The sequence below is a fragment of the Pleurodeles waltl genome, chromosome 1_2 (assembly GCF_031143425.1).
Source record: "Pleurodeles waltl isolate 20211129_DDA chromosome 1_2, aPleWal1.hap1.20221129, whole genome shotgun sequence".
Classification (NCBI taxonomy): Eukaryota; Metazoa; Chordata; class Amphibia; order Caudata; family Salamandridae; genus Pleurodeles; species Pleurodeles waltl.
In genome coordinates, this window is record NC_090437.1 from 355,383,771 (window position 1) to 355,403,438 (window position 19,668).

The 19,668-nt window shown below is 45.4% G+C and overlaps 1 protein-coding gene across 3 annotated transcripts in view; it reads left to right on the forward strand.

The window, feature by feature from the left end:
* Positions 1-19,668, forward strand: part of ACO1 (aconitase 1) — a 616,249-nt gene that overhangs the window by 106,749 nt on the left and 489,832 nt on the right. For all 3 annotated transcript variants that reach the window (XM_069239660.1, XM_069239672.1, XM_069239665.1), the window contains exon 2: positions 9,336-9,453. In XM_069239660.1, coding sequence (XP_069095761.1) covers positions 9,357-9,453 — 97 coding nt within the window. In that variant the 5' untranslated portion in view covers positions 9,336-9,356. The remainder of the gene's footprint in view (positions 1-9,335; positions 9,454-19,668) is intronic.

Genomic DNA, 19,668 nt, shown 5'->3' on the forward strand with positions numbered 1-19,668 from the left:
AAACCTAATGTGATGTTGAGAAAGAAACAAATATTGTTGCATAGTCCAGCCCGAACTGCCAGGTCCTCCTGAACTGGAACTCAAGCAACCCAGGACCAGTTTTGCCCTCATTAGGGCTCATCAATCAGGCGTAGTGTGGTTCCAGTGGCACAGTGAGCATGGAACCCCGTCCGGCCATAACCATGACACTTGGGCAGCAAAAACAAGTTATCTTATGGCTACTGGCAGTCTCTCGGGCCGCATCCCAAACCATAATTTTTCAGCAGTTTATGCAGGACTATTCACAGTGGAGCAGGGTGAAGTCTGTTTTTGTTTATGGCTGGGTACAAACTGAGGTGATATGATGTGCAAAATAATGATGTATTGGGATGCGACACCAGGTCATGACCAGTGGCTTAGATTATTTCAAGCATTCCATCAATTTATTTGTATACGTCTTCTAGGCTGAGGAAGAAGATGCCGTTAGATTACTTCTTCCATTGAGCTCAAAATGTGTAGTTTGCATAAAGGAATCTTTTTTTTTTGTACAGCACACATCCTGAGCTTATGTAGTTCCAGGCACCCTTATATGTGCTAATGAAACCATTAGCATATATATTTCTCCTAAGCACTTATGAAGTGACAGCAAACTGAGTGCCTTTGTTTGCCTTCAAGGCACTTGCATCAAATGTTAGCCTCCAGATAGCTCATAGCCATGATGAGACTCCAACAAAATGAGGGCTGATGGTCTTTTAAGTGAGCCCTTTGTGTTGGGCCCAGCTGACCCATTCTAGGTTGGTACTTAAAAACGTAAGGAAAGCAAAATGCAAATACTTTTGCATGTATCCTGATGTTGGCACTACATTATAGGTGGGAACAAATTTCAAGTGTGCATTTTTGTGACTGTCTCCCTGTGAACCTTCATGAGCCTATGATATGTATTGTGTACTGTAAATGGGAGATCCCAAGTGGTCTTGATTGTTTACTCCCACTCCGCCCCCTTTTTGTATGTCTGTGTCACTTGGCAAACCTGAATTCTAGGAAATAGTTTGTTTTCCTCTAAAAATGCCTGTTCGGTAAAGAAATTGTTTTGGAAATGGCACTATTAATACACCAATTTAAAAAAATGTGGTTGAGGGAGCGTGGGCTCCCCAAGCAATCACCCCCCACCTCCTAGGACCAGATGAGCTTCCAACTCACTGACACAGCAAAATTCATTAATTGATCTTATGCCCCACCACATTCAAATTCCACCAGCCCCCAGTGCTTTGGACCTTTTCCTAGTTGACAGACTTTCGTAGCAAACAAAATGGTGAACCCCTCCCATTTGACCTTTGTACAGCCTAATAAGATATCATTGGTATTAGAAATGGGGTCTCTAGTTGGTAGTGGGTTGCACCCTGTCCAAGTAGGGACCCTTAGTCCAGTCCGGGAGTCACACGGGTAAGATAATCTCTCCGTGTAGGCTGGTCAGTCGGATGGACCCCAGGCAAAGTACCATTGTGAAACGTCTTGGTTACCTCATTTTTTTCAGTCTGGCAGGTGAGGCATCATTAGACCTGGTGCAGTGTTGGTTCCTTAGTGCTACCGGGAGGTGAGGGGTTGGTTCCTTACGGTTGCAGGGGAGATGATGCCGCATCGGTTCCTTATGAATTTAGAAGGTCAAGACGTGAAGCGTCGACTTCACTGTGTCGCGATCACACCACGGGGCCACAGATGCTGCGGCCAAGTTGGAGTAGGTTGTCCCAAACATCAGGGATATGGCACGCAGTACTTGGGCTGTGGTGGGACTTTGGAGGTGCAGCATCAGGCCTGTGGCGTCGGTTGCAATTGTTTCACTCAGCGGGGACCATGACTTCAGTGCAGGTAGCTGCGTGGAGTCTGACAGCGGCGCTGGTTCAGATTGGTTTCTTCTTGGTTACAGCAGAACACACTTTCAAGGTTCCAGGAACTGGATTTGGCACGACTTGGTGAGTAAGGACTCTCAGCAAAAAGAAAAAAAGCCCAGGTGCTGGCAGATGAAGTCTTTGATGTCTCAGACTTCTAACAGGAGGTATGCTCAGTCCAACCTTTGGAAGCAGAATGTAAAAGCAAAGTCCAGTCCTTTCACTCCTAGGGCAGAAGCAGCAAGCAGCAGGCCATCAGAACAAAGCGACAGGCAGAGTGTCAGTCCCTTCTACAGCATCTAGCTCTTCTTCCTGGCAGAATGTCCTCAGTCCAGAAGGATTCTAAAGTTGTGGTCTCAGAAGTCCAGTACTTATGCTTATTTCTCCCTTTGAAATAGGCAGACTTCAAAGGTAAGTCTTTGTAGTGCCCAAGAACCTGTCTTTCCTGCCCTAACCCCAGTCACACTCCAGGAGGTTGGAGACGGCTTTGTGTAAGAACAGGCTCAGCCCTATTTGAGTGCAGGTGTCAGCTCTTCCCTCCACTCTCGCCCAGGAAGACCCATCGGGATAAGCAGTGCACACAGCTCCCTTTGTGTGCCCAACCGTCATCCTGACCCAGACTTCTATTCCGCAGCAGCACAGAATGGTAAAGCAACAAAATGCTCACAATCTAAAAACTGCATTTTTAAAATTACAATTTAAAAACCAACTTCACCAAAAGATGTATTTTTTTATTGTGAGTTCAGAGACCCCAAACTCCACATCTCTATCTGCTCCTAATCAGAAATTACACTTAAATGATATTTCAAGGCAATCCTCATGTTAGCCTGTAGAAGAGATAGGCCTTACTATAGTAAATACCTTATTTAGCAATATTTCACAGTCGGGACATGTATAACACACCAGAACATGTTCCACCTTTTAAATACACTGCATCCTGCCCATAGGGCTGCCTTGGGCCCATCTTAGGGGGGTGACTTACATGTAGTAAAAGAGAAGGTATGGGCCTGGCAAGTGGGGCACTTGCCAGTTTGAACTGGCAGTTAAAACTGCACACACACACTGCAGTGGCAGGTCTGAGACATGTTTACATAGATACTGATGTAGGTGGCACAATCAGTGCTGCAGGCCCACTAGTAGCATTTGATTTACAGGCCCTGGGCGCACACAGTGCACTTTACTAGGGACTTACTATTAAATCAAATAGTCCAATCATGGGTAAACCAATTACCACTACAATTTAGACAGGGAGCACCTGCACTTTAGTACTGGTCAGCAGTGGTAAAGTGCCTAGAGTCCTAAAGCCAGGAAAAACAAAATTCGGCACAGGATCAAAACAGGAGGTCAGAGGCACAGTCAGGGGAAACCCTGCAGAAAGGGCCATTCCCAACAATTGGCCATGAGGTCAGCATGATCAAAAATCTGTCTCCTACCCTGTGCACAATATAAACATGTTTTGGCCCCTGGAGAGGAAATTGCTTCTTTCTATGAGTTCCGTATTTTCAATGTTGCTCTGGACTATGCAAGTCTCCTTTCCATTAACATTAAAGGGTCCTATTGAAACATCTATTCTGGTTGTATTAGAACACCAGACTGCAGTTAGGAAGGGGACAACTAAATAGCTCAAGGGTGAGCTGAAAGGCTCGGGAAAAGTGACATGGGGCAACTTAGAGGAGAAGGCTGATTAAAGAAAAGGTAAAGGTACCCAGGATCAGCAGCTTTTATGGAGGAAGGTGTAAAGGTAGCACATTGAGTGGATTTGTGGCCAGGCTTATGACTTCAAAGGAAGTGAAGTAGGTAGGGGCATATTGGGAGGAAAGAAATAGGGTTTCAGAAAAGCACAGCCTGTGTTTTCTAGTCAGTCAACTCCTCATGATTCTCTGTTTCTTGAGATGGTTTTAAAGTGCATCTTTTATTGCACATTGTTAGACCTGTCAGCCCTTCCAGCTCTTCCACCAAACTTTTTACCTATTTGCCTCCCATTTTTGCATAATTTTTGCTTCTGTCGGCCTTTTAGGATTCTGTGCACATGGTTTTATGGCTCTTACCTAATTGCCATATTTAATTGGCTTGTACGTCTCTTGTAGAGTGGGGTACCATATATCCAGGGCCTGCAAATAAAATGCTATCAGTGTGCTTGCAGCACTTGTTGTGCCACCCACCTAAGTAGCACTCTAAAACTTGTCCTAGGCCTGCCACTGCAGCCTAAGTGCAGTGCCATACTGCCATGTCGACTTGGCATTTAAACCCCCTTGCCAAGCCTTAAAAGCTTCCTTTTTATGGGCAAACACAAAGTGCTCCGTCCATTCTGTAATCTCTCTTTGAACTTGAAACCACACCCTTAAGCTTTAAAAAAATCATAACTCCTGTTCATCTGACGTTTGTCATTTTGGTGTCAAATAATGTATTAAAATTTACTTATTACTTTTCTAAATTGATTTGGGATTTTTCTTGTGTTGCGTTTTCAGTTTGAGTGTTTTTGTGCTGCATAAATAAATACTTCAAACATTGCCTCTAACATAAGCCAGACTGCCCAGCTACCCAGGGTTAAGCACAGGTTAATATAGTAACTTTTTTTAGTTCGCTCTGCAATTATACAAGGCAACCGGGAAGAGGTAGTGCTCCAAAAAACTGTACAGAGTGCTGTTTAGTACTGACAGAATGACATATCTCCTCAACAGCCAGGTCGCATCCTGGTGTCTGTGATCTGGCCGCAAACGGCCGCTTAGTCAGCTCTGTTCTTAGTACGGCCTTTCATGCAATATTTTTTTTGCTCTCCAGAGTGCTCTCTTGCTTGAATGAGCTAGGTATTATCATTATAGTGGTTAAAGAATTGCATTCTATGTTTTGGTTCAATTGTGAGCCAATATGAACAACGGATATTTCACATCACTGTAATAACTTTGAACTTTTCAACTTGTTGGTTGTGCTGGGACCTGTTTTATCTGCGTTACATACAGTAAAGTTAACCATCAGAGGGAAAATTGTCCCATTGGACACATCTTGGTGTAGCAGTGGTGCAACTTGCTGACCTGTACTTTCTTGTTCCTGCACGCAAGGCACTGCTTTCTAAGTCTGCACAACAGGGCAGTTGCTCAGCTTGCCTCTTGCCTGTCATCTGACTGGCAGGCATAGTTTAGCAAGCGGTACTCTGGAGAGACATTCTGTCTTCAGTGGCTATGAGCCTTCCAAGAGACAGAACTAAAAAAAAAAAAATAACAAAGCTGGCTCTGTCATTATGTAGAGAGTGCTTGCACAACTGTCATCAGCACCTGGAAACTAGGTTGGAGGAGACCTCTGGAGTTGTAATGCAAAGCCTCATCTTGAGAGGTTTTGGAAGTTACTGGTAGAAGTCTCTCAGAAGGCCTGCCGTAGTGAGCAGGAGGCCAAGTCAGCCCCCATCTCCCCACCCATCACCAGGCCATGCATTGACATGCCATTACTCCCTACCTCAAATGGGTTGCTGTTTAAGCCACCGGTATAAGCCTCCGCACGTATCTTGAGGGTGCATGAGCTGGTGGCAGTAGTAGAAGTGAATGGGAAGACATCGTTGTAGATTATAGTTTGTGTCAAATTTAGGTGTTCTATACCTGCCAAACTGGTGGACAGGATGATATGTGTAGGACAGTGGTCCCACACCTGTGGTCCAGGTACCATGGGGTCCCAGAAGCCTCCCCAGGGGGCCCATGACTGCTTAGAAATGTAACTAATATTAACAGATTAATAAAGTGTATATATACATAAAGTGGCTAAATGTACAGTTGAAAATGTTGAAATGTGCTGTAAGTGTCAATGAATTTGAAATTGAAGGCTACAAATGTAATTAGTATCCACAGATTGATTTGTGGGAGCAGTGCAAATGCATCAAGCGGGATACAATATGGACAATATGTGGCTTCAATTGAATTTAGAAAAGCTCCAACCTCCTTATTCAATGTTTTTGTTTATTTTAATTGTTTGCAAATTAAATAAAATGTGTTACAGTTTGTGTATGTGTTTGATAGAATGCTTGTTTCTGTATTTTTTGTGTATTGTTTTGTGGTTCTAGTCATCATCAACAGCATTTAGGCCTGGGTCCCTGGATCCCAGTAATGGCTGAGTGGGGGTCCACGGGTTCCCATAATGATAAAGTGGGGTCCACAGAAATCAAAAGGTTTGAAACAACTGGTGTAGGAGAAGTTGCACCTTTGGGACCCCCAGGATATAAATTATTCTCATATCTGTATCCTCTCTCCTTAGCACCCCTCTCCAGACCTCAACAGGGCTGTGCTCATAGCTTTCAATACCTATCATAACGCAGCAACCTCCATCTCGCAGTACCTGTGATTGTATTCAGGTTGTCATTCTTGCTACATTCACTAGTGCTGATTTCCCATCAGCTGCCCGCCCTGGGCTCGAACTTGACTCTGATTGGTGTTGTACATTGCCTAAATGCTTAAGGCACTGTGGTAAAAAAGCCTTAGCCACTCCTTCATCATTTGAATCTACTACATACCTTCCTATCTGAGTAGAACAACTCTTCCTAATGTTTTCCTTATCTTATGCTTTTACTCCACTTAAGCTGCATACAGGTCTCAAGTCTGGCCTTTTTCCCCCTTTAATAATCACGGCCCTCTTTTATATTTTACTTTTTATATTCCTGCTTGTATCACATGTATTTTGGAGACTTGCCTGCAGTGCACACTCCTGCTATCTAGTGTTTGGTCTGAAATATTCTCAATTTCTGCTCTGAAATTGTATTGGATGCAGTTGTTAAATTGCAGCACCAACTACTTGACCGCACCACTGAGCCTTTGGGATAGAGCAGATGCAGTAATCCTTGGGACACAGTCCCTTATTCATTGATGAAACGTACTTCTATGGTGAGTAGCTCAACACTTACTCTGGTGACCAATTTTTTCACTTCTACGTTCAGGAGTTTGTCTTTTTTTAGGTTGTGCTTGCACGCATGTGTTGTAATCAATCTGTGGGCTTTTAACCATGCCCACCACACATTCTTTACTATCATTTGTTCATGAGCTTGCCTTTTAAAAATCCTTTGTTATCAAGAAATGCTTTGTTTGTCCCTCCTTGGGTCAGATTTGTTACCGCCATGGCCATCAACCCTGTTACATGTATAATTGCACGTTTGCCGATATGTTAGACTGCGAGCAAACTTCTATTTCCTTTTGTGTCTCTTCTTGCGCTCATGCTCATGTCAGCTGTGGTGCTTTGAATCGGCTTGCTTATGTCAACTGTTTTAGTTTTAATTTTCAATTTATGTCACAAGAAAAGTCCAGTTAGGATTTTACAACGCTAATAGCTATAACTCAAGCAAACGCAAGATCTATTGCATTTCAAATGCTTGTTAATTATTGGGATAGGCCGAAGTGTATGGCATTGTGGGTGATATACACCATCTGGAAGTTCATTCTGTCATCTAGGGGTAGCCAGTGGCGTTTTTACCAGAATTATAGTAAAAACAGCCTGGTGTCTTGGCTCCTTTTACTAGACCGTCTGCAATGAGTGAGTTCACTCTGAGGCAATCTAGAGTAGTTTTGGGAAGGGTCAGCTTGTATAGAATTTCTGCTTTCTTGGTGCGATATAACCGTGGTTCGTGTATTTCTGAATTTCTTTTGTTGGGGTGGAGAGTTTCATTTTTCTAAGGAGCTTGAGCTGGAATTTTTCTTTTGTGGAGTTTTTTTGGGCATATTCTCATTTGTGTGTATCCTATGTCCAACAGGGCTGCATGGGAATATTAAACTCAAGGAGGAGTGGATAGCTCCCTGGAGTACGCATAGGGTACCATTGAGAGAGAGAGCGCGAGAGAGAGAGGGGTACCATTTGAGAGCCGTTGATTAATAGCGTGGAGAACAGACATGAATATGGGAAGATGGAAAAGGACTACATCTAATAGCCGTTGAATTTTGGGTTTACTGTCTGTGCTTATAAACCTTGTATTCGTTGACACTGTTACGTGGAAATCGTACCTTTACCTTCAGGTTTGTTTTAAACATAATCTTTTCCTCCTAGCCGAGAAAATTGATATCATGGCCATTTAGTCTGTCAGCACTTTTGGTCTTTTTTAAATCTAATTGTTTCTTTGTTATGAGAACTAGAGATGAGCTCCCATACAGATAGTTCTGGAGAAGCCTTTTGGCTGTTCCAATGCCTGTATGATAATAGATGCATAATCCAGTTTACTTTAAGAATTTCTAAATTGCATTTCAACCCACGAATCAAGTTTGAATTTCATGGTGTATTTTAAAACTGACCAGTATTCAAATTCAACCTGTTGCTTTCCTCCATTGTTGGACTAGATCAATTTAAATATGTTAAATAGTTTCACAAGACCTCATTTTGACTTGCACCACACATGGACCTTTCGTTATTGAAACAATTACAGAGGTCTTGTAATACACATCTATTTTGACCAGCAATTGGCCACATCCTTGGAGTGACACATCCGCAGATCTATTGGAGAATAACTCTGTTCTGGTTTAGTGTGTGCTGAAATCCTTAAACCATACACACTGTTAAGCTGTTATCTTCATTAGAGACAATGGAAGGTTAAAGCAAGTCCCTTTCTCAGTTAGTCCATTCTTTAATAGATTTACTGCAGACAACTTCACCTGCAGGATCAATCACTTCAAATCCCTGAAAAGTCTACTCTGTTTTTTTAAATTTGTATTTAGAGCTAACAAAATGAGTACTGCGCTGAAGAGGACAAGCACCAATGCTAGAAGAGATCTATCACATGCGTCTGGCATCTTGGACTTTAATACATCCAATCCTGCAGGATTCTCTCGTTTCCCTCACCTGTTTCAAATTGGACTGTCTGAAGTCAGAAAAATTCCCTTTGAACAGCAGTTTAAGGGGTGACTAATACAGGCCATCCAGATGGATCTCTGTCCTCTCCTCTTTAAACCCACGAGATTTACAGAGTGGCCGTAATAACTGCTGATCCAGCACAGGATGCGTATTGAAATTTTTCAGTACACATAAACTATGTTTACTGTAATATGTATTTAATTGATTTGCATAGTGTTGACTTGTCACATTTTGGACACTTTGCAACCCCGTTGCTGTTTTTATGTTATTTATCTCCTAAGCATCCTGTTGTAGGTGGTCGAGACACCGGTCATTGGCTGGGAGGACTCATTTATTCAATGCCTGATTTTTTTTTTTTTTTTTGTTGAGTATTTTAAGGGAACATCCTCTCCCATACACAATTAAAAAGAAAACGCCATTTGGTGGTAGGTGGCATTCAGATGTCAGTGTCACAGAGGTGATCACCATGTAACCTGTGCAAATCCATGGGAATGTATGAGCGGTGTGTGCTCTTTGGTTGACCTCTGTTGGCTTGCTGTAAGACTTTAGTACAGTATGTACCTGAGGGTGTGTTTTGTTTTAATGTCGGAGCATAGTAAATCAAATGATGTTCCTCATGTTTAACTTTAGTTGGCTAATGATTCTTGTACTTTCTTTCAGCTACACGGACCGGCTGTAATCATGAGTAATCCTTTTGCACATATCATTGACCCATTAGACCCTGAACAACCAGAAAAGAAGTTCTACAATCTGAACAAGTTAAATGATTCGAGATATGGTATGTAGCCCATGTGGTCAACTGTGACATGATTTTTCATTGTATCACTCTGGAGGATGTAAATTGGAATGGGACATGGCTTTCATATGCATTAGATTATTAAATATGTTTAGTTATATTTTTATCCAGCGACAGTTGTATGTCACCATTGAAGCCATCAATGTACGCCAACAAAAATGTTGCATTCACTACCTTCCGAAACATAAGTACTCTTAACCTCACCCACACTTAACCTGAGATGACAAAAATATTTTCAAATTCTTTAGGCAGTGTAGGAAAATGCCTCTTTTTGACATGGTGACCTCTCACTTTTTGCCAGGTATCTAATGTAATTTTGAAAAAGTGCACTCGATTGCTGCTAACCAGGTCTCCAGTGCCAGATCTCTTTTCCAAAACTGCACAGTTGTTTCCCTAACTGGTAAAACCTTTAGCACCTTCCGTAAGTCCTTAGTAAATGGTACCCCTGGAACCTAGGGTACTAAAGAGGGTCCCCTAAGGGCTGCCACACAAATTGTGCCAACGTCTGGGACCCCTCACCAAGCACATGACCGGCTGCCATGGTGCAGCCAAAAGTGAAACATGACATGGCACGCAACCTGTGTGCCATGTCCTCTAACACTGCAAGCAATATATGTAAGTCACCCCACTAGGCCTTACAGCCCTAAGGCAGGGCGCATTATATTACATATGAAGGCATAGCTGCACGAGCAAATATGCCCCTGCTATGTCTTTGTCAATTCTCAGACGTAGTAAGTGACCAGGGAAGCCATTTTAAATATGTGTGCTGGGCACTGGCCATTACGAGTTCCCCAGCTTCATGATGGCTTCACTAAATATAGGGATGTTTTGTATCAAACATTTCAGATTGATGAACCCACACTGATGCCAGTATTGGCCGCGTCCCTACCCCTCTTGTCCAGAGCCTATTTGGCACCTGAACAGGTGGGAAAATTAGCTAGTCAGATATCCCTGTCACCCCCAGGCTAGTACCACCCCTAAGGTGGGCTACTGTGAGATGAACACAATGTTTCAGAAGTAGCCATCTCAGTGATGACATATTTAGGAATTCTGGGTCAGGGTTATGCCTACTTCCCACAGAAAGTGGTCATACAGTGGGGTGTAGTGACCCCAAGGGTAAATAGCCCATTGGCTACTACCCTACACACTCCTAACCCACCTTCATTCAGTGTTCAGGGGAGCCCCTTGCACTATAGAAGCAGATCCTGGTGACCTAAGAAGACAAAGGACACAGAAGAGCCGCAACAGCAGAAGAGGAGAAAAGAAGCAGCTGACCTGGTACCAACCCTGCCGACCTGTCTGCATCTCTCAATGAAATCTGCACCAAAAGTCGACTTGTCCTGCAGATGCGACCCAGAAACCCAGGAGGACTGCCTGCCTTCACAGGAGGTCTTGAGTCTGTATTGAACAGTGGACCTGTTCTCCAAAAACTTCCAAAGAAGGGACTCTGAAGTCTCTGGAACCACCAAAAGTCGACACCTGAAGTCATCACTGCACCTGCCATTCACAACCCGAGATGAGGTGGACCACTGGTGCAAACAAGGTTCCCCAGCTCCCCATAGTCGAGTCCATCATGGTTTCACCCTCCTGGACTCCCCAAAGTTGCTTGCAGCATCTGCACACAGGCCCAGTCTCCTACGGCTTGTGTTGTGAGAGAAAGCCAGTGCCTAAAACAACCACTGTACAACTTACCCTCTGGCCCGAGTTGAAGTTGGCCCCTGGTGTCAGACCACAGGACCCCTCAACTGCAAGGTCTCCCAGACACAGAAACCAGAGACCAAAGGTCACCTCTTCACCTGTCACCCATGACCCATGGAAAAGCGTACCACAGGTGCACCTATGTCCCCAAGCACCCCACGTTCGTAACCTACCTATTGGTTGACCTCGACTGGCCTGCTGGCCAGAACCTGCAGCCTTCTCCCACAGATTGATCTCCATTGTAATACATTGGGCACCTGACACTGTACTGCACCTAGCTGCCCCAAAGCCACCTGGAGTGATGCGTTGATGTGGTCCTGACCCTTGCCCAATACGCAACTTAGGTCTTGGAGATTGGTCTTGTAAATTGTCAGTTGATTGCAGAACTTGTTTTTCCTCCCATAGGATAACACTTCAGAACTCCGAAATTGCACTGTGTCCACTTTTAAAACGAAACGAATTCCTATTTAAAAACGTACTTATGTGAACGTTTTCACTCAGATGCTTAACCATGTATAAAGAGTCTTGCTTTTTTTTTATAAACTGGTGTGGATCTCCTTGAGTCGTGCCTCATTTATTAACTAATGTGTGTATTTGTCTTGCAATCTTCTGTGTTAAACCTAAGGCTGCTCGACCACACTACCCCTAAATAGAGCACTTTGGGATTGCATAGGAACCCCTGGACCCTTTAAACGGTATTGACCTACCACTTAAAGGGCCAGCTTCGTACAGGCATTTTTCTAATTTAAGACCTACATGAAGGAATCAAACTTTTTATAGTCCTTATCCGACCACTTCCTTGAGGTTTCTCCTAAGTAAGACTAAGTGGTCTCTACGCTTGATAGACATCTGAGGCACCCTAGTGCTTCCTTTGGATAGGGTGTACTTTCACATACATTTAGCAAATGCATACCACTAACCTTGGGTTAAGGAAGTTTGTGTCTTTCTAAGTTGACAAGGGGAAAAATGAGATGTATGTATACATTTTACAGCTCCTGTCAGTATTCATTGTATTGTATTAAAGCAACAAGAAGAGTCCAGATATTAATTCACAAAGCCATGCTTGTGAGAGCAATTCGAGACTATTAATAAATCTATATATTTATATATAGTCCGCATCATTGTGCGTGCACCGTGGACTGCAGTCCTCTTCGCAGTAGGTCAGCTTGTGTAAGCGCAAGAGAGTATCATAGGACTGAAACCGTGCCTTATAGTCTTGGATATTCAGTATTTGAACACGAAGATCCTTATGCATCTGTCTAATAGAAACCATATACAAAATAATAAACCACCTGTGGACTAAATTAATTATATTATTAGCACTTATATATATTTTTTTAAAACATAGCTAGCAATAGTATATTTCTGATGGATACAACTACCTGTGGATTCCTCACCTCATGAATACTCCCATGGCGCCAGCATTCGACGGAAATCTTCTTACTAGTCTCTGCACGTCGACGAGGACGTCACTGTCTCGCACGCGACGCCGTCTGACGTCATACAGGCAATAAGAGGTCCTCGACGACGTGCGGACGTCAGTTCCCTTTTTTCCGTGCATTCGAAACGGTTATCTTCGAGGGAGCAACTGTTACTCTTGCGGTTACAGTGTATATCTTGCTGCGTACTCTTTCTCTGTGGAAATAATGTCGCAGAGAAAGTCTGGATTTAAGCCTTGTCGTGAGTGTGGAGGCAAGATGTCGGTGACGGATCCTCATTCCGATTGCCTTTGGTGTTTGAGCTCCGACCACGACGTCTCGACTTGTGATTCGTGTCAGCACATGAATCCGAAGGCCCTTAAAGAACGCGAGGCGAAGCTGTTTATGGCCAAGTCAAAGGAGAAGCATCACAAGAAAAAGTCTTCTCCAAGACATCGGCGTCATCGAGACTCCCGGCGCCGTAGAGAATCTCGGCGTCATTCAAGGGAGGCTCGTTCCAGGTCTCCGGATCGGCGCCGGAGGACGTGGGAGGTCAGCCCCACGGTGACGCCGCATCCTTCGACGCCGTTGCTCTCTCCGGCATCTCCAACTTCGCCTGGACAGGCGTCGGTGATTGAGGTATTGGAGCCTCAAGTGTTTTCTCCGGCGCAGACGCCGAGGCCGGCGTCGGGGTCGCCTCCGAGTCAGGCACCCCAGTATCCGGCTTTTCCCACCCCTGGAGCCGATAGTTCCGCATTCTTGAATGCGATGTATGCCATCTTCCAACAGATGGCTCCAGGGGGTGCTCCGGCTGGGCCTTTGGCCTTTTCTTTGGGTGATCCTGCGCCTCTTCGGCCGGCACCCTTTATGCCCTTTCTCCCGTTTGGGAACGTGGGCTCGGCGCCAGTGTCGGCGCCGGTGGCCGCTCCGATGGCTTCGGAGGGATTGGCCCCAGGGATTTCCATCCCGTCGACGTCGAGATTTCGGCCTGTGACTCCGGTGGGTCCATCCGTTTCATCTGCTCTTCAGTCGGCGCCGAAGTTACCTGTGGCGCCGGATGCGGCGTCGGTGGCTTCGGAAGATCGGCGCCGATCTCCGACTTCGGCGGAGGTATTGTCGACTCCGCGGATTGAGCAACGACTGCATTCAAGGAGGCGTGCTCTCCGGGTGCTAGAGGAGCAGGAGTACCAACGAGCCCTAGAGGAAGGAGAGCTAGAGGACTCGGGTGATGGGCTGCGTGGACTGGAGTCGGCCAGTGGGCTGGACACTTCCCCTGAGTGGGACCTTTCGTCCCCGGGGGAATATACCGAGGAAGCTGCTTCCTTTCATACAGTGGTACGGAAGGCAGCTAGTTTTTTGGACCTGCCTTTGCCGGTGGTGGAGGCGAAACAAAACCTTTTGACAGAGCTGTTGCATCCGGCCTCAGCCGCGGCGGAGCCTCTATTACCTTTTAATGACGCTCTGCTGGATCCGGTTTTAGAGGTGTGGAAGAAGCCGGCATCTTCCCCAGCAGTTCACAGAGCCGTGGCCAGGAGGTATCGGACGGCTCCAACTGATCCTGGTTTCCTATCTAGGCACCCTACGCCGGAGAGCTTGGTTGTGCAGGCCTCCTGTTCGTCCAAGTCAGCGCCTGGTTCTTTTCCGACGGTGCCGGGGGACAGAGATTCAAAAAAGCTGGAGGCGCAGTCGAAGAAGATTTTTTCGTCCTGCAGTCTGGCTTTAAAAGCCACCAATGCAACCTGTATCCTGGGGAGGTATATTCATGCTCTGATGGATGACATCTCCTCTTCGTTTACAGAGCTTCCCCAGGGTCTTTTGGATCTTGTCTCTGATGCTCAGGCTGCTGCGACCCAAATTATCCAGACGGGACTGGATACCACCGACTCGGTAGCCAGAGCAATGGGCACAAATGTGGTGGAAAGGAGACAGGCCTGGCTCCGTAACTCGGGCTTTTCGGCAGATGTACAGTCCACATTGTTGGATCTCCCGTTTGATGGGGACAAACTGTTTGGGGCTAAGGCTGATTCGGCCTTGGAACGGTTTAAGGAGAGCAGGGCCACGGCTAAGTCGCTGGGACTCCAAGCTCCTTCTTCCACGGCCTCTTCCAGATTCTTCAGGAGGTTTCGTGGATTTGGGCGTGGCTCTTCCTCCTCTTCCTTTCGGGGAAGATATCAGCAACCTGCCTCTTCCCATCCCTATAGATCTTTTAGGGGGAGGGGTAGGGTCCGCACCAGGGGAGCTTCTCAGCAGCACTCTGCCTCTTCCTCATCCTCTGGCGGGGTGCAGCAGGGGAAGCAGCCTTAGGCTTCCACCATTTCCCACTCACTCCTCTCCTGTAGGGGGAAGATTACAGCATTTTCTCACCAAATGGGAGACTGTTACGTCGGACACTTGGGTTCTCAGTGTTGTGGGAAAAGGCTACACCCTTCCCTTTCGGGAGTTTCCGCCCCTCATCCCGCCCCGCCCTTCGTATTGTTCACAAGAACACCTCCTGTTGCTAGAACAGGAGGTAGAAGTCCTCCTTTTAAAGGGCGCGGTGGAGTTGGTCCCGGAGCAGGAAAGGGGTCAAGGAGTTTACTCAAGGTATTTCCTGATTCCCAAGAAGGATGGTCGTTTGAGACCAATTCTGGACCTGAGGATCTTGAATTGGTTCCTCAAGCAGGAAAAGTTCAAGATGCTGACCCTAGCACAGGTGCTTTTGGCGTTGAACATGGAAGACTGGATGGTGTCTGTCGACTTGCAGGATGCTTACTTTCATATCCCGATACTCAAGTCACACAGGAAGTATCTCCGGTTTGTGGTGGGATCGCAACACTACCAGTTTGCGGTCCTTCCGTTTGGTCTTACTTCAGCACCTCGAGTCTTCACGAAGGTGATGTCGGTGGTTGCGGCAGAGCTCAGAAGGAAGGGGATAGCAGTATTCCCTTACTTGGACGATTGGTTAATCAAAGCCAAGTCCCCGGAGCTTGTGTTGCGTCATCTGCAGTCAACAACCCAGTTGTTGTTCGACCTGGGCTTTTCGGTGAACGAGCCCAAATCTCACCTAGAGCCCTCTCAGCGCCTCCTGTTCATAGGGGCAGTACTGGATACAACATTGGGTCGGGCCTTTCCTCCGCCTCAGCGGATTCAAGATATTCAGGATTTGGTTCCAATGTTTCGAAATGGAGCGGTAGTTCCAGTCCTCAAGGTCCTTCGTCTGCTCGGTCTTTTTGCCTCCTGCATTCTGTTGGTCACGCATGCTCGCTGGCACATGAGGGCTCTTCAGTGGTGCCTCCGAAGGCAGTGGTCTCAACACAGAGGGGATCTAGAGGGTACTGTCAAGATCTCCAGAGATGCTGCTGTGGATTTGAAGTGGTGGATTGCAAGCAACAATCTTTCACAAGGAAAGCCGTTCCAGCAGTCGCCACCAGTGACAACAGTCATAACGGATGCTTCCACTCTAGGGTGGGGAGCTCATCTGGGGGATCTGGAGATCAAAGGTCTTTGGTCTCCAGAGGAACAGATTTTTCACATCAATCTGTTAGAATTACGGGCTGTACGTCTGGCTCTCAAGGCCTTCCTCCCTTCCCTTCGTGGTCAGTCGGTACAGGTCCTAACGGACAATACTACCACGATGTGGTACATAAACAAGCAGGGAGGAGTGGGGTCGTACCTTCTCTGCAGAGAAGCTCTTCGACTATGGTCCTGGGCAAAGGACCATCGGATTTGCTTGATAGCAAACCATCTGGCCGGAGTTTTGAACGTGCGTGCGGACAGTCTCAGTCGCCACTTCTCGGCAGACCACGAGTGGCGTCTCCATCCAGATCAAGTCCGTTTAATCTTCCAGAAGTGGGGGTTTCCTCGGGTAGATCTGTTCGCCACTCGAGAGAACGCGCATTGTCCGTTGTTCTGCAGCCTTCAGTATCCGATGCAGGAAGCGTTGGGGGACGCGTTTCAAATGACCTGGTGCGGCCAGTTGCTTTACGCGTTTCCTCCCATACCCTTGATTCCTCGAGTATTGAGGAAGATTCGCCAAGATCGGGCTCTAGTAATCTTAATAGCTCCGGATTGGCCAAGGAGGGTGTGGTACTCCGACCTTCTCCAACTCTCAACGTGCCCGCCGCTCCGTCTCCCTTTCAGGGCAGACCTCCTCTCACAGTCGCAGGGGCAGGTTCTACACCCCAACCTCCAGAGTCTGCACCTACATGCCTGGAGATTGAACGGGGCAACCTGAGTTCCTTCTCTCTCCCGCCTGAGGTAGTGGATGTTATATTAGCGGCCAGGCGACACTCCACTAAATCTATCTACGCTAATAGGTGGTCTAAATTTGTTGCGTGGTGTGGAGAGAGGCAGATTGACCCCTTACATGCTCATCTATCGGACATTTTGTCTTTTGCTCTATCTCTGGCGCAAAAAGGTTGTGCAGTGGCTACCATTAAAGGTTATTTATCGGCCTTGTCAGCCTTCATATGTCTTCCAGACCAACCATCTTTATTTAAATCCCCTATTGTTATCAGATTCTTGAAAGGTCTTCTAAATCAATATCCTCCAAAGCCATTCGTTATGCCGCAATGGGATTTGTCCTTAGTCCTGACTTTCCTTATGGGGTCCCCTTTTGAACCTATGCATTCTTGCCCCTTGAGGTATTTGGTTTTAAAAACAGTCTTCCTGATAGCTATAACATCAGCAAGGAGAGTGAGTGAGTTGCAGGCCTTATCAGTAAAACCCCCTTATACAACTTTTTATGGGGATAAGGTGGTGTTGAGGACCAAGGCTGCTTTCCTCCCGAAGGTTGTTTCACCCTTCCATTTGGCTCAGGCAATTACTTTGTCCACGTTCTATCCTCCGCCTCATCCTTCCAAAGAGGAAGAAAGACTGCACCGTCTGGACCCAAAGAGAGCGTTGAGCTTCTTTATCGATAGAACAAAGGATTTCAGGCTGGAGGATCAGCTGTTTATTGGATACGTGGGCAAGAGGAGAGGAAAGGCAGTCCACAAGAGAACACTATCCAGGTGGGTTGTTCTTTGCATTAAAATATGTTACTCTTTGGCAAAGAAGGATCCTCCTGAGGGCATTAGAGGTCATTCCACCAGAGCTAAGTCGGCCACTTCGGCCTTAGCCAGAGGTGTTCCTGTGGTCGACATCTGCAAGGCCGCAACTTGGTCGTCCCTTCACACTTTTGCAAAACATTACTGTTTAGATTCTGAGGTTAGAAGGGACGGCCATTTTGCACGGTCAGTGCTGCAGGATTTCTTGGTTTGACCATTTAGGCACCCACCGCCGGGCGTGGTACTGCTTTGGGACTCTATTCATGAGGTGAGGAATCCACAGGTAGTTGTATCCATCAGAAGAACGAGTTACTTACCTTCGGTAACGACTTTTCTGGTGGATACATTAGCTACCTGTGGATTCCTCACGGTCCCACCCGCCTCCCCGTTGCCTTTATGGTCTTGCCAAGTAATCCTTGAGTGCGCTCCTCTTGGTCTTTGAGGGTGCAATAGATGTATATATATAATATATTTATATATATATAGGTATATGTGTATATATCTTTATGTATATACTTGGTGTGTGTATATATTTTAAAAGAGAGAGTTTTATATATATATATATATATATATATATATATATATATATGTACATAAAAAGATTTACAGTTATTCATACAATGTGGTGTATTTTTGCAATATAATGGATGTTGCTTTGTTCTTTCATTGCATTGCCTGGTTGTTCTCATGCACGTAAAAAATGATTGGTACTGACGTCCGCACGTCGTCGAGGACCTCTTATTGCCTGTATGACGTCAGACGGCGTCGCGTGCGAGACAGTGACGTCCTCGTCGACGTGCAGAGACTAGTAAGAAGATTTCCGTCGAATGCTGGCGCCATGGGAGTATTCATGAGGTGAGGAATCCACAGGTAGCTAATGTATCCACCAGAAAAGTCGTTACCGAAGGTAAGTAACTCGTTCGTTGGGCAGAATACGTCAGTGGAAGCAGCAAGTCTAGATTAGGAACCTTATTTGTTATATTTAGTTTAAGTTGCTGCTTGAAGATAATATCTCTTATCTGTAAATATATAAAAAACAGGTGTGGAAGATTCCCACTGACGGTACACAAATGAGTTTAGTTCCTGTGGAGAACATAGAGAAGTAAATACCACTGCTTCCCAGGCACAGTGTAATGATCATTAAAGATTGCTGGTATTACACTTTTACATTTATTTTTAAGGCATTGGTCACTACAAAAACTTTAAAATGAGCCTGATACGTCCAACTTTCCCCAGTGATGCAATCCGGCTCCTTAGGGTATAACCATTTTGTTTTGCTACGAATTAATACATTGAAAAATGAAATGGTAGAAGGATCACCCCCTGCATGAGCTATATTCTCTGACCTCCAATTGGGAGCTAATAAACAAATTTTAAAGGGGGCATTGCCCACTCTTCTTGTGCTAATGACAGTTTCAAAAAGCACAGTTACATTAATACCACAGAATATATGTGTTTATAGACTACATGCACCATGTATAATGATATTGAATGGAGATTGTGTAAGAATTCCGGTCATATCGTCGTTTTACTTTATTGCATTGGCCTTTTAGCTAAATTGTTGCAACGATTGCTGATGATTAATATAAATGATCAAATTTGATATCAGTTCTAAGTGTTACACCTAAATAAACTGCTTCTTAGCTCTCCTGAATATTTGTGTTAATCCCCTTCGGACTCAAATATAGTTTTTTTATCAGGAGTCTGCTTGTATCGAGCTATCTGTCAAAAATCAGTTTTTTCAAAATAATCGCTATAGCTATGGCAGTTACAGTGACCTATATTGTCAAATAATCAGCTTACATTGTAATTTATATTACTTGTTTGCTTCAGATGACTGGAGAAACATAACGTTATGTGAAATGTTCATGACAAATGGTTATGAATAAAGTGCAAGTATACGCGTAGAAAATGTGACATCGTGCTTTGTACCCAACTGTATCGGTATGGGTAGATTAACATCCCACAGAACATGTATGAACTACTAGATGTACCACTAGTTTTAGAATCTGAGTTGGAAAACACCCCAGAAATCCTCCGTTTGGCAAAGTACC